At 34.9% G+C, this 25,723-nt stretch overlaps 2 protein-coding genes across 5 annotated transcripts in view; one reads left to right on the forward strand and one right to left on the reverse strand.

Moving 5' to 3' along the window:
- The first annotated feature begins 6,304 nt into the window (after positions 1-6,304).
- On the forward strand, positions 6,305-8,789 carry LOC113058615 (tumor necrosis factor-like). 2 transcript variants are annotated; one of them, XM_026226658.1, is made up of 4 exons: positions 6,305-6,779; positions 6,891-6,945; positions 7,310-7,369; positions 7,845-8,789. In XM_026226658.1, exons 1-4 carry the CDS (start codon positions 6,600-6,602, stop codon positions 8,276-8,278), a joined length of 729 nt encoding a protein of 242 aa, XP_026082443.1. In that variant the 5' UTR covers positions 6,305-6,599; the 3' UTR covers positions 8,279-8,789. The 2 variants fall into 2 exon arrangements, with proteins under 2 accessions (XP_026082443.1, XP_026082444.1); XM_026226659.1 differs by having other exon boundaries at positions 6,306-6,779; positions 7,848-8,789.
- A 1,153-nt stretch (positions 8,790-9,942) lies between these two features.
- LOC113058616 (gamma-aminobutyric acid type B receptor subunit 1) overlaps positions 9,943-25,723 on the reverse strand; it is a 48,577-nt gene continuing 32,796 nt past the window's right edge. For 2 of the 3 annotated variants that reach the window (XM_026226661.1, XM_026226662.1), the window contains 8 exons: positions 25,376-25,508; positions 25,106-25,222; positions 22,258-22,365; positions 21,954-22,047; positions 19,130-19,257; positions 16,434-16,562; positions 15,239-15,379; positions 9,943-13,530 (listed from right to left, as the gene is read on the reverse strand). In XM_026226661.1, the coding sequence (XP_026082446.1) occupies positions 13,270-13,530; positions 15,239-15,379; positions 16,434-16,562; positions 19,130-19,257; positions 21,954-22,047; positions 22,258-22,365; positions 25,106-25,222; positions 25,376-25,508 (1,111 nt within the window). In that variant the 3' untranslated portion in view covers positions 9,943-13,269. The remainder of the gene's footprint in view (positions 13,531-15,238; positions 15,380-16,433; positions 16,563-19,129; positions 19,258-21,953; positions 22,048-22,257; positions 22,366-25,105; positions 25,223-25,375; positions 25,509-25,723) is intronic. The other variant, XM_026226660.1, reaches the window with a different exon arrangement.

The raw sequence follows: 25,723 nt of genomic DNA on the forward strand, positions 1-25,723 counted from the left end.
CCTTCCTTTCATAATCAACACTTTCATTGTGTCCTGATATGAACCAGCCCCTTCCAAACAACTGCATGTTTATGACATAGGAAAAATTAACCTCTTTGTGTTCTTAAAACCAGATTAGTCTGACTTAAAAATAAACAGAAAATAAAAATGCAAACTTTACCTTTAAGTAAAAACTTACGTTGGCATGTAGAACTAGAAGAAGTGGGTCAGCACATTTCTTTGGTGATATGCAAAGCAATTGAACTTAACCTTTATTTGTGAATGTCTGTTTGTGCACCGTCAACCATTTCCTGTTAGCTTGTGGGTTTTTGCACTGATGCATAAACTCATGCATTTAGCTATTTAAAGGTGTCTACATACATTGTCACATTTCCCTCTAGTGAATATTTCAGAGTGGGTTCCTTTTTGAAAGTCAATTTCAGTATAGACACAAAGTCTAAAATTCAAAAAACAACATTGCCTAATAAAAAGATATACAGTTCATCAAATGCACGTTGACATTTTGTGATAATTAAATATGCCACAATTTAGCACCATTCGCTCACCACAAGTGGATCCTCTGCAGTGAATGGGTGCCGTCAAAATAAGAGTAAAAAAAAAAAAAATCAAAATAATCCACAAATAATCCATATCACCAGTCCAGTCAATCAATTAATGCCTTGTCCAAAGCAAATATTTTGGTGGATTCTGATGTGAGAGGACAATGGGGGATGGACACTGGAGGAAGTGATGTCAAAGGTGGCCAAAGGTGACACAGGAGCTAAAATGCCTTAATGATGGATTTGTTTCTTACAAACATGAGGCTTTTCACTGCACAAGATGTTAACTGACAGACTCGAGTGGATTGTTTGACGATTTTTGTTATGTTTTAATCTGACTCTCATTTTGACGGCACCCATTCGTTGAAGAGTATCCATATAATAATATGTATTTAATTATATCCATATAATATTATATACCTTAATATATGGTAAGTGTATTCTTAGCAAATTTTCACTTTGGGGTAAACTTAAAAATATAAAAAAATTGGGGGGTCATTTCTAGCATTTAAGGCGAGACACTGCAGGTGAATAGGGCAAAAAAAAAACTAATAGTTATCACCTTACTTACCCAGTTGATTGATTACATTGATTATTGCAAACATTTTATGTATTACAAGTTTTCAAAAACTTTTTTTCAAAAAATATGCAAATGAGGCATTATTTAATAAAATATGTGCTAATTTGCATAAATGTCTAGTACAAAAATCTGAACACTAGATGAAATTAGTTTCAAATTTTTTGTTTAATTTTTTTGACATATTAGAGTCAAATGTTTTTACAGAGGGAATTCTGGTTATCTTTTTTTGTCACTCCATACTTCAGAAAATACTTTGAACAGCCAGAAAACAATATATTTTCACAATTTTGGGGGAAATAAAATGTTTTATATAACCAAGGAATATATATAGGAACAAATCCCTATGTAAAAACCTTCAGAATATAGACAGGAATAAAAATGTTGTTTGGTGTGTGTAAGTGCTACTGAAGTGGAGATTTATGGCTCAGTGTTGAAGAAAAAACTCATTTTGAGAAAACGGCCTTTAAAAATATGTAATGTAATTGAAATCTATTGACACAAACAGATAAAGTGCTATAAAAGAAACACTTAACAGTGTCTTTTGGATGTTTTCCTTCCACTAGTTTGAAAAAGCACTTTATGAAAAACCAAAAAGCCCAAAATCTCAAAAGTGACAGGTGCTTGAAAAAAACAGTGTTTTTGCCTGCAGTGTCTCACCTTAAAAAAAACATGACAGCTTGTCCTATAAAGATACTTTTGGAATTTTATGCATTTCACAGAACTGAGGGCTTTACACTAAATATTTGAAAAACAACACGCAAAATCACTTGTAGAAAACACATTGGTGTAATTGGACTTTTGACTCAAAACCTCACTGTTCCCGAGATACAGTTATTGGTGGACTCATAACACACATCGACAAATACGCTAATGTTCGCTAAATAAGCATGTTCTTCAAGCTTATGCGTTGCATGGCAACACAAACAAGGTGCCAGGGGATAACTGCATGAGGTGGCATGGAGAGTTATTGTTTAGAAACTCCTGCTCTTCTGTGCATCCTCCTCTGAAAAGGTGCTTTTTTTCTTCTTCTTTGTGGTAAAAGTGTTAACCTAGATGCAGAGAGGAGCTGTGAAACTGACTGCTCTACGTCACTTATCCCTTCCGACGTGGAGCATTAGTGGGACACAAGGTAAAGGAAAATGGAGAGAAGGGTAATATGTGTGGAAAGCATGGAGGGAATCCTTACAGAATTATCAACACAGCCATACCACTGAATCACCACATTAATGTGACCTAAAATATGGGGCTTTCCCACACTTCCCCCTCTCAAAGACCTGGCCTTTGATGTAACATCACAGGTGCTCTTTGAACATAGCACTCTCTACAGAGAGCACCTGCTATAGTCACAGATTTGCAGTGCATGAAAATCTACACCCGTTTGATGACTATGACAATTTAAAAATTCAGACGACTTTCTTTTTTTCTTTTTTTTGGTAAACAAACATGAAACACAAAATGTTGGTAAACGAATCTAAAACAACTCATGGTGAAACAAAAACTTAAATGTTGATCAATTTAGTGGCTACTCTGCTTAGACAATAAAGAGTTTTTTCAGTCAAGTTTATTGAAATAACAGTTAACCTAAAAATTTCAATGGACAATCTTTAATTTCCGTTGTGTTTTCCAACTTTTCTTGCCAGAATATAATGAAAGTGAAAGAGGTAAGTGGGTAAGCTCCAAAATGACAAAAAAAGCTACATAAAATATTGTAAAAGTGTGACTTGTATGCAATATTGTAAGACTTCTTAAGTTATCTGGTGTAGCTTGTGTGAGAAACAGACTGACATATTAATTATTTGATCATATCATTGCCACAGCCTTCTAATCTCATTCTCTTACGCTTATATTATAATATGAATTATAATTTTAAGTTTTTATGTCAGTAATGCCACACTCCATTGGATCTCATTTTCAGTTGTGACAATTCAAGTTTGAATTAGTAAAAAAATAAGATTTAAAGGAAAAGAAAGATTAGGAAAAGATAAGGATAAGGATAAGGAAAGATTTTCGTAAAAAAAAAAAAAAAAAAAGGTCTCTTCATAAGACATGGATAATGAACGTAATTTTTATTTGTGTTTTGAAGATGAACAAAAGACTTGTGGGTTTGGAATGACACGAGTGTGGTAAATATTATCATTTCTCCTTTTTAGTTACATTACAGCTTCACAAGACTTAAAATATAGCACACAAGTTGTATGGATATTTTTATAATACCTTTTATGGTGTTTTTAGTCATATTTCGAGTGCTGCCACCAATCGAAGAAGTATCAAGATTCATCCTACACTGAAAGAAAGAATGTATGTCACATTTGCTTTTTCAAGCACACTATTATCTAATATTTTCTAGTGGTCATTTCTTCAATCCCTGATGTCATTTGCATGATTACAACACCTTGTTCATAGCAGAAAACTCCAGAAATGATATTTGCTGCTATCAGTGAACACATATGCTAATATTAATGTCAGAGGTATTTTACGTTTATGCAGAAACAACCTTTCAGCGCCTACATATAGACCCAAATCATCACACGTAAATGTCATGTCCCCTAAAACAGGACCTGGTAAATATCACTTCACGTTTGACACGATGCATCACAACAGAAACCATAAACAAGACCAGAGAAGGAATCAAATCTTCAGCGAAATCGTGGAAGACACGATGAGCAAAGAGTTTCCATTGCATCTCCTTAATTAGGCAACATCAGAATGAGGAATTACTGCATGAAAGAGTGGGTGAGCACCATGGTGCAATCCTCCAATGTTGCACATATACCTGCTATTATTGTAGAAATCGTTTCAAAACATGACAAAAAGCAGCATGAATGGGATGACTCACTCTGATCAAATAAATACGATACTGTGAGTAAGAGAGGAATGAGTTAATACACTGTCTTTAGGGTTTGGCAGAAGTTTGTGCAGAAGTGGAAAAAAGAGGTGGAGCGATACCAGACTACTGTGGCCTCATACTTCATTTCCTTTCACAGCCATTCTAGAGAAGGAAATGAGATAGGCCTATATGGTATTGCTGCACATAATGCACAGATGATGATGATTTTAGAACCACATGAACAACATAAACTGTATTAACACCCTATATACGTAATTCATTAGAACCACTGATCTATAATAAAAATATACATAGGTATACAGAGATGGAAGCAGCACTGAATTAGTTTTTGGTTTAACACATCATTAATAATAATGATTATAATAATAATAATAAAATGCGGATTAAGAAAATGTTATATAATGCAAATACATTTTTGGTAAAGAGGTCATTCATTTCCAAATATTGCACTCATTCACACAGAATATTTTGTGTAGTATAACCCTCATATCAGATTTGATGCATGAGTTGCTAACACCTCTAAATTAAGAATACGGTCCAAACTTGATCTCTTGAACACGATCTTCTGAATAACTTGTGCCTTCTGATTACCACTCCTTTTAAAAAAAATTTTTTTTAGCATTGTATGCGTTTTGAAAAGCATTTTATGTTTAATTCTAATATTATTGTGAAATGTAAAGTAACAACAAACCATGTTTTAGATGTTCTCTCATAGTCTATAAAATATCTCAGTTTAGGGGTCACATATAAAATGTGGTTGTCAATTCAAAACACTAAATATACTTGGGGAACTCAAGACGGGTAGGCTTTACAAAAAGGCAATAGGCTACATAACACAGAATAAGTCTGAACAATAGGCTTATTATATTGTGAACAACCCAAATAATTAAATCTGAATTCAAACTGGTGGAAATATTAGTTTCTATCACTCATTTATAAATTATCATAAAAAAAAATTTTTGTTATAAAGGCCTAAAAGTAACCGTAAAAGTTTAGTGATTAACTTTACACCGACTTGCTTTCAGCCATACTGACCTCTTATTATAGATATAAGATATTATATTGCCTAAATTATAGATTAGTGTTTCAAATTGACACACGGCTTCCAACAAGTCAAGTCACCTTTAATTGTAAACCACTTTATACAACACAGTTTGTGTCAAAACAGCTGCAGTGCAGACAGAAAAAGTGACGATAATGCAAAAGGACAATAACAAAGTTATTTTTATTGATGATTCAGTGATGTTATCATCCAGTTTAGGTCTCTTCCAATGACGTCTGTCAAACCAACATTTTTTGTTGTTGTTGTTGCTTTTGTACTATGTTCCCCTTTTAATTTTTATTTTGTAGGGAATGTTGTGGCATGTTAAAAAAGAATCAAAACAATCCCACATCATATTTAATGGGGTTTTTAAGAAACCACCACAAGTAATGTGAATTCGTAGAATTCTGTATTGCAAAATGATTGTGTTTCAGACAGGGTTGCCAGGTTTTCACAAGAAACCCCACCCAATCCCATTTAAAAATAGCATTCCGTGGGGGTAAATTATTATTATTATTTTTTGTCGAGATTCCACTACTAAAAATAGCATTCCAGGGCATAAATATCATGCTATTGGGATCGCTTCAACTTACGGACATGAAAAACAACCACCGGCAACAGTGTTAAAGTAGCCCAATTCCACTGGTTTCAGACATTTATTTTGCACCAGAAAGATTTTATGACTGCTAAATAAAAAAAAAAAGAAATTCATAAATAATCCTCAATAACAAACATGAAGTAGCTTTTGACCTAGAAGGTTAGTGTGAGATCACGTTAGAAAGAGAGACAGAGTGAAAAGGAGAGAGAAAACAAAAACAAGTCTAAAAAGGCCAAAAGAATTTCAGGGCGTGGAGTCTCCCAACAGGAAGTCAGCCAGCTGTGTGTTAGGTGAGTTGGATGGGCTGGTATTACATCACCAACCTGAAACTGAAAGTGCCAGTGGCATATTAACATTACCACACAGAGCTGGTTTATCAGGTTTTATTGCAAAATCAGAGAGGTGATTATGAAAATCCTAATATACTCATCAAATCATTTACTTAGCCTAAATAATTTTTTTAAAACACTTAGGAATGCTTAACTAAAAAAAGCAATTGATGAAAGTCATATTTTGCTTACAATATAATGAGAATTCAATTATGAACACACACACACACATACAAATCTAATTTAAAAGTACACTGAGTTAACCAATGATCTGTTGAGTATAATATAAATGCAATATCAAATGAATGAAAATCCGATAAAGTGAAACAGACAAAAAACAAAAGCTTCATTTTTATAGGCGTAATAATTATTTTAGTGTAAAGCGTAAAGAGGATGTGTAATACTACTATTTGGCTTCCAGAGTGTGAGGGTGTGAATGTGTGAGTGCTGTGTGTGGAGCTTAGTGGGTGGAAAGTCGGTGTTTGAGAGCTGAGGGTGTTTTTCCCTTTTCAAACCTACCTCTGTTCCTCAAGCTGGTTGCATACTGACATCACCGGAGTTTCCCCTATCTTATTATATATATCCAAGCACACTGTATGGAGAGTAGACAACTTCAGTTCAAAAGCTCTCACAAAAAGGAACACATCTCGGAGAACTAACAGCATGGTGAAATACGAAACAACGTTATTAGATATGGAAGCCGGCGCAGGGGGAGTTTATAAGACAATGGTGGCACCTTCACCAGTGAAGTCCTCCCGCAGCTGGATATGGGAGACGGTCGCTGCTATCGCTTTTGTCACCCTCTGTGCCGTGGCAGCTGTTTTCTTCGCCTGGCATGTGACGGTAAGACTGAAACTTTAGTGTGGGATGATAATATTATTCAAGTACATAACAGTGTGAATTCATTTGAAATGCGCCTTTGATAAACAACATTTTCAATGTCTTTTTTTATAGAAACAGAACCAAAGAGGGAACTTCTTACCAGAAAAAGAGATCAGCACACCAACAGGTAAAACACATTCCCAGCTTTCAAGTCTCTGTTAGCCCTTTTCAAAGCTGATTCTGAATCGCATGAGAAAACGCAACTGTGTTACGAGGTGGTTATTTTGTAGACTGTAAAAAAAATATATATATTTTTTTTGAAAAAAAAAAAAAAAAGCATGCAGGTCTACTCCTAAACCCAAAACCTAGGGGTAGATAGTAAGCAGATGTAAAAATAATTTAATTGAAATTGCACCAATTTATACAAATTAGCCACCAATTCACCACAATGTAAAACAGTTATGAATTGCCATGAGTGCCTTAAGTAAAATACATGCTTAAAAAATTATTTTATGGGTATCTGAAACTGACTCCAATCCTCTTTTCCACAGAGCAAGGAAAAATACTAAAGCAGATCGCTGAGAGAACAAAAGCTGCCATTCATTTACGTGGTGAGTCTCAATCTGTGCCTTTGACTTTTCTCTGTGCACCAGGTTCATATTCATTGCAGGTCATTTCAAGAGACTGAGTTTAGTATTCTCAGCCAAGTTCATCTTATCAGATTCTCAAAAATCTCAGATTCAAGAAAAGCATTTATTGGCGCAGAGCTGCTCAATGGCCTCCCACTTGCAACAAGCCTGAATGGTTCATTAAACATTAGCTAATGTAGATTTCCTAGTGTAATAAACCGTCATTCAAATACAGTGATATATTTGGCTTTCGGTGGGTGGCAAGATGTGGGGAGACTCCAGAAAACTTCCTGATTACTTAATCGCATGTTCCACCAAAGATAAAGACTGGGATCATTAACTCAAACACCTAGATTGGAAACAGACCCATTTCTACTAGTTTATGACCTAGATTTTTAGTAAACACAGTTAGAATGAGTTCGTGGTCACATTCTCACACATTTCTCTTCTCTGTTAGCAGGTGAGCATGACAGCAGCCTAGAGCCTGATTCTCTGAAGTGGGTCAGCGGCGTGGATCAGTCGTTCGAACAGGGCGGTCTCAAGCTGGTCGACAACAAGATTCATATTCCTGCCGACGGCCTTTACTTTGTGTACAGCCAAGTGTCCTACGCCATACTGTGCAATGAAAAGAATGAAAATGATGCCTCTCAGAAGTTCCTTAGCCACAGCATCTGGCGTTATACAGATGCGGTGGAACAGTGGAAGCCTCTGCAGAATTCGGCCCACTCCATATGCCAATCACTTGAGAACGACAGGACCACGTACAGCACCATCTATCTCGGCGCCGTCTTTAAGCTCATGGAGGGAGATAAGCTGTCGACCAAAACCACCTACGTGGCCAACGTCGAGGAAGAGTATGCCAAAACATTCTTTGGAGTGTTTGCTTTGTGATTTATTAGCCACATGAGTTGTGTGGCACAGTATGAAGACAAGTGTTTTATGTTAAAACTTCCAAAGTATGTTCTCAGGGCGTTTGCTTTACAGTAGTTTGTCTAATGCTGAGTCCTTATTGCATGGTGTCCTAATATTTTAGTTCTAAAACACACCAGATGCATTGAGAGCTATGCGCTGAATACTATGTACTTAGGCATGAGCGCTATACCAAGGGCACTACAACTCGGATATTTATTTTAAGCTAATATGATGTTTATCATCTTACGTATTTCGTTGAAGAAATGATAAGGAATGTAGATGTTTTAAAAATAACAATGTTTTTTGTGGTATATATTTATTTATGACTTTTGAGCGTATTTAATGTATTTTATTTTATATGTCTTATTTATCTATTTATTAATGATTGTATATGCTATTATTTAGAAAATGATTGTACTGAAAGAGTTTTACACTCATCCTGTGATTCTGACATTTGATGGTGAATAAACACGAAGTCTCAATGTAATGTACTAGTCTCATTCCTAACCGTAAATTAAAAAGAAGAAGCAGCTTGTGACAGGTCATATGAACACAATGGGGGATTTCTGCATTCCTGTACATGACCTGTGGTTCTTTATCTTCCTAAAGTCTAACTTCCTTTTATTTGTCAGAAATGAGGTCACTGCTTGTTTCTCTCGTGAACATACACTGCTTTCTCCCAGGTGTGATTCGAAACAAAAATAGAGTGCTGAATTAACAGGATTGCATCACTCCATTGGTTACATTTGTGAAGGGTGGTGATCTCACAATTTAGTGCAACAATGTAACTGTGAATTCCAGGGCCGCTTTGATCTAAAAGAACCCTAACTGGACAGACTCCAACATTTTTGTCAGAATCACCAGAAACTATTTTTTTAAAAACAAAAATTAAACAGGTTAGATGCGCTAACAGCTAAAATGTGTAGTCTTGTGTGAAATTTCACCGGATTGAGGGTTTAGTAGACTAAAGGGATCGACATAATCACACTTTTCCAGTGAATAGCAAATTCTAAAAACCCAACAGCACGATAAAGCATTTAAATGAGGTGCCCCGTGTTTATGAGCTTCTATGAACAAATTGCATGCATTTCTAAATCTTTTAACATACAGGCATGCAGAGTTAAAATTATTTTTTTAAGAATGTATAAAATACAAAACATTATGTTTTGTATTATTATTTTGTACTTCTATTTTGTACCTTTACATAAATAAAATTAATAAAAATACATATAAGAACCATATATATATATTCACATATTTTTTGTAAGATTCAGTATATATTATATATTTATATTTATGTATATATTTATATATATATATAGAGAGAGAGAGAGAGAGAGAGAGAGAGAGAGAGAGAGAAACAAAAATAAAAAGAATAAAAATAAATACAAATACAATACATATTTACAAAATATTTTGTAAAATACAGTTTATCATAAATACAACATTTATTTTGTAAATATATATATATATATATATATTTGCATATGAAATGTATAGTACTTAAAATTACGAATATAAGTACGAAACATCTTCATCGAATATTTTTGCATTTTCATTATTTTGTCTTGACACTGTTTTATTGTTTTTTCTTGAGATCTTAAGACTTAAACTGCATCATGAACAATCCCGGCTGCACTCTCAGTGCAAAGTAATGAGTTTATTGAATGTTGACATCCACAAAGTTTGCATAATTAGAGAAACTTTCTAAAACTTAACACACGTACAGTTTTTTTTTTCAGTTGAAAAATTACATGGGAATTAATTACATTACTTTTATATGCTGTGAAGTATAAAAAAAAAATCCTTGTGGTATAGTGCACACACCTGACAGTTAAACAAATTGAAGGAAAATCCATTACTGCTACAACCACAGAGTCAGTAGAGAAATAAATGCCTCAGAATAAGAACCACCCTCCCGTGTACGTCAGTAGTGACTCCACTCAGATGTTTACAAAGAACCTCTCCCATCCATTCAAAAGGCACTGTTTCAGTAATCACAGATTGTACCTCTACCGTGTGTCAAGTGTTACAGTATAGTCACACCCTGAGCTACATTACTAGAATGCTGATATATAGAAGGAAATGATGTTCTGTACCATGCCTAGCTGTCCAGTAACCAACTGAGAATCACTACTTGTTAGTTAGTTTATACTTGAGTACTTTTCATACAAGAATGAAACATGCAACAATGCACAACTTAAGTTAAAATCCCCAAATATTATATTATTGTGTAAACAAGTATTACGTGATTGTCTTACCATAGGATATAATTTAATTTAATTTAATTTAATTCATTTAAATAAATATTAAACCACTTTAATATTGCAATAATTCTAAATATACATAGATATTGTCCACTGGTACAAAAGTTTAAGCATTGACTACACTACACTAATTTTTTGTAAAAATGCAAGAGGAGAGAGTCAATAAAATTTTTATAGATCTAGATATGGTTATAGTTTCTACGATTTTCTGCCACCATGACAGTGTTTATGAGGTGATACATAATTAAGAAAGTCTCCAAGCATAACATTTCATTTTAAATGTTACAGAATGGTAATAAATATCATTTAAAAATTTTACAAAAAGAGTGGTATCATCCTTACAACACATATAAACTACGGTGAAGACTATTTGTTTACTGTTCCTTGAAAGAGGCACAAAATTATAGTTTTTTAACCATAAAAAAATTGAACACTTTAACTTGAAAAAACAATAAATGTATTAATAAAAATATTGCACAGACCAAGTAATGGTCTTGAATTTTGGGGAAGAAATGTATAATCTGGAGGAATACAAGTGTAAAGAGCACTCATTTGTCTACTGTTATTCATTAAAGGCATAACATTACTCAATATCAATATATGGTAAAATTAAATTTCGAGATAGATGTGATGTATGATGTGAGAAGTGTTTGTTTGATTTGGCCCAAAAGTGCAAAAGCTACAGAAGCTTGTTTAGAGGCCTGTGCTTGTCTTTTTTTTTTTTTTTTACTCAAACTGTGACGTAACACACAAATCACAAACATCGCAGGTGATTTGACAAACAAATAAGCCATCAGCTATGATCTAATCAAAAGTATCTTGCATCGCGACTGTATGCTAATAAGAGGGATGCAAATACAGTCCAAACTAAAACAGACTCTTCTTTCATTCTTTTCCATTTCACTCCACTTCACTTCTAATACTACGGTCGTAAAAACAGTCAGAGAGGGAGTCGGAGAGGGTGAGACAAGGACAGAACAGCCATTAAAGCACCCTGGCACACGGCCGCAGGGATTAAAGGAGAGAAAGCATACGAGGAAAATAGAGTATCGACCAGACTCGGGTCAAACACCTTTAGGAGTAAGTAAATCACAGGTGCAACTAAAACCTTGTCTCATTTCCTTTGTGAACTGGATGAGAGAGAGAGAACGATTCATCTGATACTGTCTGCTGGAACAGAGCAAGGTCTGTCTCATTAAAGTGACAGTCTCATCAAATGCTAAGCGAAGCACGGAGACGCGATCTTCTTCCTTCGCTGTCACTCAACAAAATAATTCAAAGAAATGTTTGACCGCGTCTGGCTCCAGCACCCACACAATCCTTCCTTAACACTCCTGTCCCAGTGTTTAAAAGATGCTTTATCTGAAGGGATTTACAGAGGTCCAATTGCAAAAACAGTCAGTTCCCCTTGAAGAAGTCCAATTTAAGTCAAGGGCATGGGGACAATAATAGCAGTGAACAAACCTGATTTAAGTAACTCAGCTCGTCTTCACTCCTTCTTCAACCAGAATCTCTAACATTCAGTCAGCAGTTAGACCTTGCTCCTAAAGGAATATTACAGATTCAGTACAAGTTAAGCTCAACTGAAAATGTTCATCAGCTAACCTGATTCCCATTTGTCCCTCTTTTGCTTGTATATATAAAAAGCTTACAATGAGACATTTACAATGGAAGTACTTGAGGCCAAACTGTTTCAAGATGCAATAAAACAGATGTAGCAACTGATCTTTTTTCCTCCGTATTGTCAATTACATCCGAGAGCAATGTATTAGCGAAACGGAAGAAATGCAGGGTGGTACTCGGTTCTACGTAGTGGTTTCTGATCGATTAGACTAAGTCCAGCATATGCGATCACAGAAAAGTCTGACGTTTTCAATAGAAGGTCTAGTTTTCTACATTTTGACTTAACATTATGAGGTCACCATGTAAACCGATGAATTGTTCGCAATAACATGCATTTTAGAACACAGATAAGGCGAATTTTTATTTTATGTTGACCTTAAATACTCACTGTTTCAAAAGTCAAGTCATATGATATAAGCAGTATGCATGTTTCCATGATTTAGTGTCTTAAATTGCTAACTGACCTTTTCGGTGTATAATTATATTGAATTTTACAACTGTGGCATAATTACAAGCTTGACATTTCTGGTTTTAAGTTCTCCAAAAACTGACCCCAATAACTTCCACTGTAAATGTTTCGAAAAATAGGGACAAGTCAATTTTTTTTTTTTGTTGTTGTTGTGCTATTCAGCTTTACACCACACATGCTGTCAATTCAGCTGGTACTGAATCCAGAACATTCCTTTAAAGAAGGTTTGATTAATGGACAAGGACTGGGGAGTTATATCCTGACATCACTGGTCTCTGTTATTGAATATGCAACATGATGCTGAAAATAAATCAAAAATAGAAAACGGTTTTAAATGGTTATAATATTTCACAATGTTACTTTCTACTGTATTTACCGATCAATTAAATGTAGCCTAGACAATTAAAAAAACTTACTGACCCAAACCTTTTGAATTTATAAGAGTGGATTCATATAAATAGAGTTTAAAATAATGTGTTTTTATAACAGAGATAGGGAGTTATCAAAAGTGAATGTCAGGAAAAGCTGAATTAAAAACTCAATTAAAGTCCATAAACTACAAACACAACTTTACAATGCCTTCTTGAGATTCCACCGTCCTGGATTTGTACTCATTTGTACAGCAGGGGTAGACGGCTGTTGTGGCAGTTGTTGCGGCTCAGTTTGCCCTCGCCTTGGTACAGGTTGGAAGAATTGGAGAAGGACGCAGGCAGGGAGCGTTTGTCTGTTGCGGGGGAGTAGCTGGGGGGTTCAGCCTGAGACGACGGGACACTGTGGTTCTGGTTCTGATTCTGGACGGACGGGCGTCTGCGAGAACGCAAGGCCTGACGTTCTGCGAGCTGATTCCGCAGCTCCGTCACTCTTTCTTCCTTCTGCATACAAAAACATTAACATTAATAGTATTAATTTTGCTTAACTTCTCAATTGTTTTTCAACAGAAGAAAGTCAGTCACACAGTTTGGAACCACATGAGAATGAGTAAATGATCTAATCGTTCAACATTTCCTTTAACGTGTATTTCCTGTGATGGCCCAAGATGCGGCCACACATCTCTTGAGTGGTAACGTGCTTTCACACACCCCCATACATCAACATTTATCTTTATCTTATACGTTGTTTTGTGATTCATATGTTGCAGTTGACGTAATGCTTCAAACTGATCTGAGATTACAGTACACATAAAGAATCAGACTCGGTTTATTTGTCATTCAAATACATTCTAGTATATGTTGTACTGGACACTTTTGTTGATCTTGTTTTCTGTGTGCTTCCTTGATGTGGTCTGTGTTGACAGAGGAAGCAGTGGTGGAGGTTTCAGAGCTATTGACATGGGGTCCTCTCACATGAAAGGACTGGATCACTGCTTTTCACCACTATTTAGTTCTGTTCACCAGTATTAAAGGATTAATGAACTGTAGGTTCTTTTCTTTTGCATGTTTTTTTAGGACTAAGTGTGTGTGTGGGTGTGTGTTTATATATATATATATATATATATATATATATATATATATATATATATATATATATATATATATATAGTGAAGTGACATTCAGCCAAGTATGGTGACCCATACTCAGAATTTGTGCTCTGCATTTAACCCATCCGAAATGCACACACACAGAGCAGTGAACACACACACACACACACACTGTGAGCACACACCCGGAGCAGTGGGCAGCCATTTATGCTGCGGCGCCCGGGGAGCAGTTGGGGGTTCGATGCCTTGCTCAAGGGCACCTAAGTCGTGGTATTGAAGGTGGAGACAGAACTGTACATGCACTCCCCCCACCCACAATTCCGTCCGGCCCGAGACTAGAACCCACAACCCTTCGATTGGGAGTCCAACCCTCTAACCATTAGGCCACGACTTCCCTATATATATATATATATACCGTATTTTCCGGACTATAAGTCACACTTTTTTCATAGTTTGGCTGGTCCTGCGACTTATAGTCAGGTGCGACTTATTTATCAAAATTAATCTGACATGAACCAAGGGAAATGAACCAAGAGAAAACATTACCGTCTCCAGCCGCCAGAGGGCGCTCTATGCTGCTCTGTGCTCCTTTAGTCTACACTGAAAACATAGAGCGCCCTCTGGCGGCTGTAGACGGTAATGTTTTCTCTTGGTTCTTGGTTCTAAATAAATGTGACTTATAGTCCAGTGCAACTTATATATGTTTTTTTCCTCATCATGACGTATTTTTTGACTGATGCGACTTATACTCAGGTGCGACTTATAGTCAGAAAATACGGTATTTAGAATATATTTGGGTGATTTTTTTTTTTTTTTTTTTTTACTTTTCCCTGGGAAACTTTCTCTGCCTTCTTTGCTTTCACTCTTTGGTCCCTTAAAGTTCCTCTTACATAAAGCATATCCTGGCCTTACTGAATGAACAACTCACAAGGTCAAAGACAAAATCGAGTACGATATAATTTCAGAAATTCATTCTACCCTTCTGGGATCCCACTTTGTGCAGTAATTTGTTAATCTATAATGGTGTAAGTTAAGACATGAGCTGCGAGCACATGAGGAGAAGAGGAAGTGATGGATGGAGGGAGAGAGGAGGAGCACGTGCCTCTTGAATGATCTTCTGGAGTTCCCTGTTCTCGCGCTCCAGCTGTCTTGACTTCTCCTCATCGTTGTTGTTGGACGAGCCGGTTTTCAGTGTGTCCTGCTGCTCTGACTGCCACTCGCCACGAGTGATCAAACGCCGTATCTGCAGAAACGAGCGTTAAGATCTATGAGGCGCCTCACTGAATTTATGAAATCAATAGTTCATATGAGAGATGTTGTGCAGGAGAGGACAGGTAATCAGTAAGGGATCATTTACAGCCAGGCAGTCGCAAAATAAATCACTCCGAAGAGTTTATTCAGTGATAAACCTCTGCTTTTGTACATTATCAGGTTTATTAACATAAATAAATAAATGGACATGAAATACTGATTTATTATTTCATTATGTGAGAAGAAACCACAAAGCAAGTTTGTTATAATTAACAAAACTATAAGTAATTAAATTTTTTTTTTTTTGAAATAATAAATATCATGAAAAAATTGGTTGTTGTTGCTTGGCTACTAAATGATATTACTTTAGGTTTCAGCACTAAAATAATTAACTGGAAATAAATAAAAAATGCAAATAAAATAAAAATGGCATAAGAGTAATTTACAATTAAATAGTAATATTAAAAACAAAGATTAAAAAAACTTCAAAAGCACATAACTAAATTAATAAAAACTTACAAAGAAAATGAATTAAAAACTGAAAATATAAAATAATACAATAACTACAAAATAAACTAAAATTAAAAGTGAAAATAAAAATTATTCAATATTTACATTTCATAATTTAATACAAATTATAATAACTCTTCACACTGCCACAGAGTAATACAGGAAAAACTAGTAGAAATGTTTCACATGATATTTATAGTTCAACAGGCATTATAAAAACAAATTCATATAAAGAAAAATTGACCACATAATATTGTGATTGACCAATCAGAATCAAGCATCTGTCAGTGCTGAGTAAAAAAAAATCAAAAGTTTAAAAAAGAAAGCGTTCTCTGAAATTTTTTTTCTGTTTTGAGGAAACACATTCTCGTTGAGATCGAAATGTAAACTTAACACTCTTATGCAGTAACAAAAATGAAACTGAGCCAAGGGAAAGAACCGAAATCAGACAAAATGAGAATTCTGTGTCTGCATAAAGACAAAACAGCATGAATGTGGAAGTGATACGAAGCTGGGAATTATTTAAGTGCTTGTACCTTGGGCACAAAGAGCACCACGAGCGTGATGTAGACAGAGAAGATGATGGCCAGAGAGGCGAATGCAAATGAGGCGTCCTGCTGAGAGGACAGGATCATGGTCACCGGAGCAGTAATCATGCACAGCACCTGCAAACAGAATAAAAAAAGAGAGAAAATAACATTAATAATGTGAATATATAACTGTGAAGATTTTACTTAAATCAGTAGTTTTGCAGGTGAATTCAAATGTAAAATAATTAAATTACATTGTTAATAATAGTTGCCTAGTAACTAACCAAAATAAGTTTAAATTGATGCACTAAAACCAAAACTGAAATAAAAATAACAAAAAATGAAACCTAAATAGTAATATTTAAATAATAATAATATTTACAATAATGTGACAAAAAAAGCACACAACAAAATTGATCAGATCTTTATAACTATCTGTCTGTCAGTCATTTTGCAGGTGATTAAAAGAAAAGAAAACATTAAAACATTAAAAATGAATATATAAAATTTGTAATTTAAACCCACTTACGAATCTGGTTTCGATCTAGTTTGTAAAATCTGATTTCAAGTGTTTGTTTTGCCTTTCAGATAAAAGAGTCAGATATAAAGATAAAACACACACACACACACACACTTAAACAAGGCCTTCATGTACCAAGCTATCATCACCACTAGGTGGCGTAAATTAACTGTAAGAAAACTTAAATTGCAAAACAGAAAGTGCCATGAATGAGAGCTGAGAATGAGATAAAGACAGAAAGGAGCATGAGACAAAAACAAAAGGTGAGAGAACTGTTGATGAAAAAGAGTGGTCATTTTGTTGAAACACTTGCAGCAGGCTGCAGAGAGATGAAGATCTTATAGGCTACAATGTGTGGAGATGTCATATCTGGCAGACAGCGTGGAAAAATAACTGGTATTTACCTTCAACAGCCTAGAATGACTCTACAGAGCGATAACTGCGAGCGATGACCTGACTGTCATGACTGTTAGAGTCAAAGCATCGTCCAGAGCACCACAAGTCTATTTCCTCTCTGACCTCGACAGCACTGGAGCGATACGAGCTATTCTGTGTTCATCTACCAGTCACAAAACATCGCCTGATGGAAAGGAAACCGCTCGTTACGTTTAAGATCTCAAAAAAAGATGTTTTCTGCTGTACGTAGATCAGATTTGTACTTTCCCTTGTGACCTTTTTACCGGCTCGTTTCTGAATCTTGCATCACTGTAAAAACAGAGAGTAAATCCTTTGTTTTTGATCAAGCCCACAACCCTCGAGAAGCATCAAAGCAGGCATGTTATTCCTGACACAAGGCAGAAACATGGTGCCGTTCTGGGACTTCATCTGATCTTATGAAAAAATAGCTGTAGGTCTGACGTAAAGCGTCAGTGAATTACCAGTGAAGTGTTCCTTGTTTCCCTAATTAGGATGTTTTAGTCCGAGTTTGAGCAAATGGGGGCAATTATGCAAATAATCCTGCGAAGCACTTGGAGTTATTGCTGGAATCAAACTGTTTGCAAGCAGTGGAGCAATTCAGAGCGAAGCAGAAAAAAACAGCAATCAACACCTCGCTCAAAAACTGTGCTAAAAAGGCTCAAACACAAGGCGAACATGCAGTTGCTGACAAAAATAAATACACTTAAAATTAGCATTACATCAATGGCTATTATTTTGTTTTCACAGTTAGTCTTTATTGTAGTTATAGATCATATTTAATACATTCATTTGATTTACATTTTATTTCAATCAATAAATAGTAGAAATACATTATATAAATATATTATAGTATAATTTAATATTTATACTTTAATTGCTACAATAAGAAAATAAATCATCAGCTATAAATTAAAAGACCAAGACAAATAAAAGAAGTATCTTGAATTTAACTATAAATACAAAACTTAATATTAATATTAATATTAATAACTTCATTAATAAGTCATAAAGGGCCAGTTAAAATTCGGAAAGAGTAAGAAACCAAATAAAAACCTTTTAAAAAATAAAAACCTTTATACTAGTATATGCTCTCTTATGCTCATCAAGGTTGCATTTATTTGATCAAAAATACTTAAAATAGAAATATTTTGTAGAAAACATTAGAAAAATGTCTTCACTGTCACTTTTGATCAATATGACGCATAATTGGGGAAATATTAATTTCTTTCAAAAACAAACCAACAATCAATTTAGTGATTTCATTCTTGTTTTCTAACAGGTAAAGAGACTTTTTTCATGAATAAACTGCTTAATTCTTCAGTGCAGACAGACAGCATTTGAAGTGAGATGGGCGGCAAGTAAAACTCTGGGAGCTGCTCGAAAAAAGTCACCTGCTGGGTCACAATTCATTTTCAAGAAGACGGACGAGCAGCACAATAGCACTAGAGAAACTGCTACAGCCCCGGGTGACAGCTTACTCAGTTTTCTACCACTGCTTATAAGCAGTTTCACAATTAACTCAACCTTTTGTCATATATTTATAAAGGAGTCACATGTTGTGGCTGCTAAACTCCAGGGGAAGATATAATAGTTAAATAGTTTTGCCTGGAAGGGCACAGTATTCCTAAAATACACATGATACATATAATTATATATTTGACGAAACGGTCTCATGTGTTTCTCCCAGCTGTCAGCTATGGTTAGACTACACTTTGAGGACATTTTGTGCTGTAAATATATAGAAATATCCAGCAGCCAGACTTACAGCTACATTGTAGATGGCCATGCCGACCGCTCTGTGGTCATTAATCTTCTCTGTGGAAATGGACTTGGTCTCGTAGGCCAGAAAGATTCCCAGCAGCAGCAGAAGTCCCTTGTAGCCGTACACCACACCTGAAGGGAGAACGCATTACTTACAGTATAGTGAGTGCTCTTAAAGCTTAAAGAGGTTAGATTAAGCTAATGCCTCACATGGAAACTGTATGCTTTCTATTTTTGTATGTGATGTATGTTATGTACAGTATGTGATGGTCTTGAGTCCAATAATATACAAAAAATAATGATAACCTAAAATTGTTATTTAGGAGTGAAGCAATGAGGTGGATTATTTGTTAAAATCATATATAATACCATATTAAACAACATCTATATGTATTTTAACTGGGGAAAAATATATAAAAATGGCATTTTATCATTTGTAATACTTTTGAGTGCATAAATTAGTAAGTTTTGGGTTGAGTCTATCAGACTTTTTAAATAAAAAATTCAAATGGACACAACAAACACCAAACCACGAAAACTTCAGAATTTAAATTATATAAAATGCTTTGTGCATGACAGTAGATATTTTCTATATTAAAGTAATAAAACTTGGTGGAAATGTGAAAATTTCTGGCTCTAAAAAGTGACATATGACCTCAGTATTAGGGGAACATGACGATAACCTTGCACAGACCTTTTTTCAGTTATATTTGCATTACACTGGCTCTTTCACCATTGGTGGTATACTATGCAAGATATTTTATGTTCACATCAGGCAAGTGGCAGCATAATAAGCGGGATAATTAAGCGGCGAAGTCTTTATCTCGTCATAAAAATTCACAGTTTAACGTAGAATGTCACGGAATTTGTCAAATTTACTGTAGAATTAATTAATCAAAAGTATGTCATTTCACTTAAATCAAATATATGGACAATAAATCACGATATGGACTAGTATCTGTAAATATTAAGCTGCAAAAGTCGATTTAAATATGAATCCTTCATGTTCTACGTGTCTGTGTTAATGAATGGTGCAGAAGCGCGACTTCGTTTATTACACACACGGAAGCGTGCGTGACGCTCGCGATGATTTCAGCGTCTGCCGTCTCACTAAATGAGGACGTAAACACAGGAACAACATCTGCAGAACTGCTCTGAGAGTCATTCGTGAGCATTTTACTGATTGAGTAAAACTAGCATCCTATCACATACACATAACAGAAGGGATTCACGGCAAACCGTCAAAATAAAAGTCCGGTTTGATTTAAAAACATTGTGCCTATTACTGTTTTTCAGTAGAATGTACATAGCTTACTACCACTACTAGTGCTACTATTAAAATTAAACATTATATTTCAAGGAACAAATCACACAACATTTCTTCCATTTTTTCATTTTAATAGTACATCCCCTTTGTTTATCAAAAAATAAAGTTTGGTTAAAATTTCAATAATTTAAAGATAAACGATAAATTCATGTTTTATGCCTTCTTTGATAACCAGAAAAAAGTTAATACACAACACAGAAATTTCTGAGGGGGGAAAAAATCACAAGGCCCATAAAATTTATAGGGCCCTAAATGTATTTTTTTGTTCAACTTTGAATAAATTGGTGTGAAAATATATAGTTTCATGATTTTAATTTATTAGATATGCTTTTTAATTAATACAATTTAATTAACTATTAAAGAAGAGTTGATAAAAATGAAAACTGAATCTACAAAATTTTTGGAAAAAAATGAATAGGGCCCTAGGGCCCTAACTATCCCTCAGTTTAGGAACCACTGCTTTATTCTTTTAAATTGTTTTTTGTGGAAATCAGTTTACTAAATAATGTAAACTTGACTGCTGGGATATTTGTGTTGTTTATTTATACTAATTATAATTTTTGTGCTATTACTTGCCTGTCATTTGAATTTATGGCAAAACATTTTGCAGTGTTTACATGTTGTTTATTACTGCATAAAATGTATAAGAATAAAAAAAAAAGTTTTTCAGTTGAATGAAATACTATTTTTCCCTATATATTTCATCATGGAGGATTTCTTCAAAAAAGTCTAAAAATCTCGTCGAGCTCCCATGAACCCAGTCTCATGTCTCGTCTCGTGGGATAAGTGTTTCGTCACACCCCTACTTATCATGTTCGTGAAAATAGATGATTTCGGTCCTGTCCATATGTTCATAGTTAAAACATTGTGAAAGCAATTAAAATACAGAAACAATAAATATATAAAAAGAGGAAGAATGATACAGGAAGTGAGAGAGAAGAGAGGGACTAATGAGTCACATTAAGAGTTTAATCTCGTTTCGAGTTCAGAGAAGGTTTTTTTTCTCTCTCTCTCTCTGTAATATTATCTTCCTGTACAGTGTGAGAGAGTCAGGCTATGAGATCCAGACCTGGGCACTGACCCACAAAATTTAATTTTACACTGCGGTGCTCTGATAGGAAGGCAGAGCAAGAGGAAAAGTGCGAGAAAGCGATCGTGAGAGAGGGAAAGAATGAGTTGTGAAACGGTGAGAGGAATACAAAATGAACCGGAAAAAAAACTCTTGAGCATATAACAAATTATTCATTTAAATTTCAGAAACAACTTGTAACAGTGAAGTGCAAAGCGCGAAGCAACCGGATAGATAATTAAACTCCAAGATATATATAAAATAAATCAAATTAACGGCGCACAGGAGCAAAAAAAATTCAAATAATCATGTTTATTTTTTAGCATTACGATGTATTCACAACAAAGTTTAATATTCATGATTAGAGTGTTTTTTATTAAAAATACTGAATTAAAAGACTCCGGACAGGGTGAGTAAGAGCTTGATGCTTACCAAGCCACGTGTTCATCTTTTCTGAACTGCAGTGCTCGAGAAGAGGCTGAATCAACACATCCAGGTCTTCTTTAGGAGCCTCTTTAGTGAACTTCTGCTTAGAGCGAGAAAACAAGAGAGTGAGCGAGAGCACTTTAAAGGACAGAGATTGAGGTCAATGCAGCAGAGCATTGCACTACAATCCTTCACCATTTACACCCACTACCATGAGCTTGCTCGGCAGAAATTTCCAAGGCATCTCAGAGGAAACACATCAAAAAAATTCACAGTAACAACAAGAAAAAAAAGTGAAGTGTCACCACACCTCCACAGTTATGTGCAGAGGGTCCATGATCTGCCAGATAAGCAGAGAGAGAACATCAATAGCCAGCAGAACTGCAACAGTCACATATAGCTTCCACGGCTCCAAGTGCTGCGGCGAAATAACAAGACCATAATCATTAGTCAATGACACACAGTCACAAAGCATCAAGACACTAACAATAGACTGCTATAATGTAAAGGTAGAAACAAAGTTACAATTATGCATGGTTGCAGCAGTTGTAAACATTATTGTAGACTCTGTATACCGTCATTTTTTCCATGGAAGACAAAAGGAGAACGTTTTTTGAGTCTTATTTTTACACATTTTCATCTGAACATCCAAAAAGTTTCAACAAAATATTGAGCAGCACAACTGTTTTCAACATTAAATTCTTGAGCAGCAAATCAGCACATTAGAACGATTTCTGAAGGGCCATGTGAAGACTGGAGTAATGTTGCTGAAATTCAGCTTCGCCATCATAGGAATACATTACATTTTACAGCATATTAAAATAGAACATAGTTCATTTAAATCGTAATAATATTTCACAATATTACTGCTATTACTGTACTTCTGATCAAATACATACAGTCTTGGTAAGCATAAGAGACTTCTTTCAAAAACATATAAAAATGGATCATTATATTTTGGATTTCCAAGTCTTACTAAACAAGAATGGGTTAAAAAAGTCATTTGCCAATTAATCGATTCATAAGGGTCATTTGTATCGTTTATCGAATTACACTCCTTGTGTTTTTGCATGAAGCTTGTGAGAACATCTCAGTAAATGAATGTCATTATTTTATAGTCATTTTATCTGTCACATTCAACTCCGTTCGTAGGCATTAGTAGAAAAGATAAAGCAGCATGGTTAAAAAAAAAAAGCTGAAGAAAAGGTTAAAAACACAACAAAGCATTATGATGGCTTTGTGTGAGAAAACATGATTCTTACAAAAACATGCAGCAATGAAAATTATCGGTGAACAATGACTTTAAAAGTATTGTATGATTTCAGTAGACTTAAGATTCAGCATATAAACCATATACAGTAAACTTCTTTAACGATGATTTATTTGTTCTTTTTTTAGCTTGAAAGTCATTGCATATCGAGAGATGGTTCTTCAAAAAGTTTTACTTTTATGTTTCACAGGAAACAATAGTTGAAGTATATGGGTTTAGAATGAAACGAGGGTCGAATAAATAATGACAGAAATATTTTTAAGAGTCACTGCATTTGAGGTGCTGTTCATGAATAACACGTTTACTTCCCTGTCAAGGTAAATGACAGAATTGCTTTGACACCATTACAATTGTGTTTACTCCGCTGCATGGTGGCTAACAGGAAAGCAGAATGCCAATTATCAGCAAACATGAAGAAAGTCATGTGTTACAGTTATGGAGTTATTTTCAGTTCGTATTCCATCCATTAATCTGTGGCTGCAGGCTCCCTCCGGGCCATCAGACTGGGAAAACGGGATAGAAGCGAGTTTCACTGCACACTTTCTCCTCTCTCTCTCTCCTTTAATCACCGTGAAGACGTCAAATGACCCCAGAGCCACCCGTTTCTGCCACATTCAGCCTGAGCGCCGAACTTTCTTCAAGAGCTGTCGAACCACTTAGGCAAATTGCCCCATTACGGGCATCGGGAGAGTTGAAAGTCATCTCGATTCGTCGTGCAGAGCACTTGAATAATAAAGCCCCCTGAAGGTCGGATTTCCATAAAAGAAGTTTAATGCTCATCCATATTCAAACATATTCCATAGTCGGGGTAATCTGGTTGTCGTTTGATGAGGTCTTAGGGTTTCCCTAATGCCGTGTCTTATTGCTTTAGGACACGGGATCAGAGTGAACACAACGTGTCAAGATGCTATTAGTGTGTTTGTGTTTAGTAAGGAAGAAATGGACAGAACTTCTCTCTGCAAGAATATGCGAGAGGAGGGGGAGGTTCTTCTCTATTTCATGCTGGGAAGCTTCATCTAACGCTGTAGAGTCAGCGGTGCAGGATTCTTTCATATGCAGTAGATAACAGTGAATTCCTCACATTTACAGATTCTGCAGAATTATCTGAAAATTATTTAGTTACTGAGTTACTGAAAAATGCAAAGTCTATAGCCGTCATCATTCTAATTAAATTAAATCAAATGTAATTTATTTTAAATTAATTTCTCAGTTCTTCCCAAAATTTTAATTCTGTCATCATTTACTCACCCACACGTCATTCAAAACTAGTTCTTGTGGAGCACAGGTAAAATATATTTACATATTGCCACAGTTTTTGAAAAATATTATATTAAACAATATATATATAATATATATTAATATGAATGCTGTCAAATGATTCATCACGATTTATTGTATTCAAAACAAAAGTTTTTGTCTACAAAATATATGTGTGTGTATTCTGTGTATATTCATTATGTGTGTGTGTGTGTGTGTGTGTGTGTGTGTGTGTGTGTGTATATATATACAGAATATATACTAATTTATGTGTGTGTAATTATATATACACATAATAATATTTTTGTAAACAAAAAGTTTTATCTTGAATGTGATTGATTGTGATTAATCATTTGAAAACATTAATATATTCATTATTATAAATATTACATAAAAATATTGTTTTATATAATTATATTATAATATTATAATATTACAATTATTATGAATTATTACACATTTATATAATAATTGTATAATGATAATTTTAACAGTTTAAAATATTATGAAGCTGAGTGAAGATGGTAAGAAAATCATACAGATTTGGAACAACATGAGAAAATAATGGCAGATGTTTTGGAAAACTATTCCTTTAAATGCAAGACACATTAGCCACTGAAGACCGATTTACCTTCCTCTTCTCTTTTTTCTCATCTTTCTTGGTGAAAACGGTGTGAACCCACCAGATCTTGGTGAACATGCTGCCATAGGCTAAACTGAAGCCCAGTCCTAGCAGCCACAGGCGAAACTATGAGAGAGAAAGAGTTGATTTGGGAGCTCAGCTCCAAAGCAGCCATTCATTTTTTTAATAACAAATCTTTATTATCTAGATCTCGCAGACGTCAAGGCTGAATGAGAAGAAACGGCAATAAAAATGTGAGTATAACATTTGTGACACTACCTGGCAGACCACAGGGAACTGTGATCTATGAACATGGAGGCCATCAATGCCCAGAGGAAAGACAGCTGCTAAAGCCAGCACACATCCCACTGCTGTCATGTTGTTCAGATAGGGCTGAGAGTTCTGAATGTATCTGTCAGAAGGGTTAAAACAGATTAGAACTCAGTCCACAGATATATTACACTGTATCAAAATGAGAAACCCAAAACATTTTATGCTGGGCTGAAATCTTATTTTGTAAAAGTCATGGGAGCATTTAAAGGAGTCAGAAAATCGTGAAAAAAATCTAATTTTCCTTTATCTTCTAAAATAAGAACTTTCAGTTCAGATTCCTTGTGGTTTTATTAA

Source organism: Carassius auratus, chromosome 40 (assembly GCF_003368295.1).
Source record: "Carassius auratus strain Wakin chromosome 40, ASM336829v1, whole genome shotgun sequence".
Taxonomy (NCBI): domain Eukaryota; kingdom Metazoa; phylum Chordata; class Actinopteri; order Cypriniformes; family Cyprinidae; genus Carassius; species Carassius auratus.

What these genes read in the sequence shown, in the direction of transcription:
- LOC113058615 (XM_026226658.1), top strand. Translation starts at nt 6,600, where the DNA reads ATGGTGAAATACGAAACAACGTTATTAGATATGGAAGCCGGCGCAGGG. An exon ending in TCTTCGCCTGGCATGTGACG is followed by an intron (nt 6,780 to 6,890) that starts GTAAGACTGAAA and finishes CTTTTTTTATAG; the next exon opens with AAACAGAACCAAAGAGGGAA. An exon ending in AGAGATCAGCACACCAACAG is followed by an intron (nt 6,946 to 7,309) that starts GTAAAACACATT and finishes TCTTTTCCACAG; the next exon opens with AGCAAGGAAAAATACTAAAG.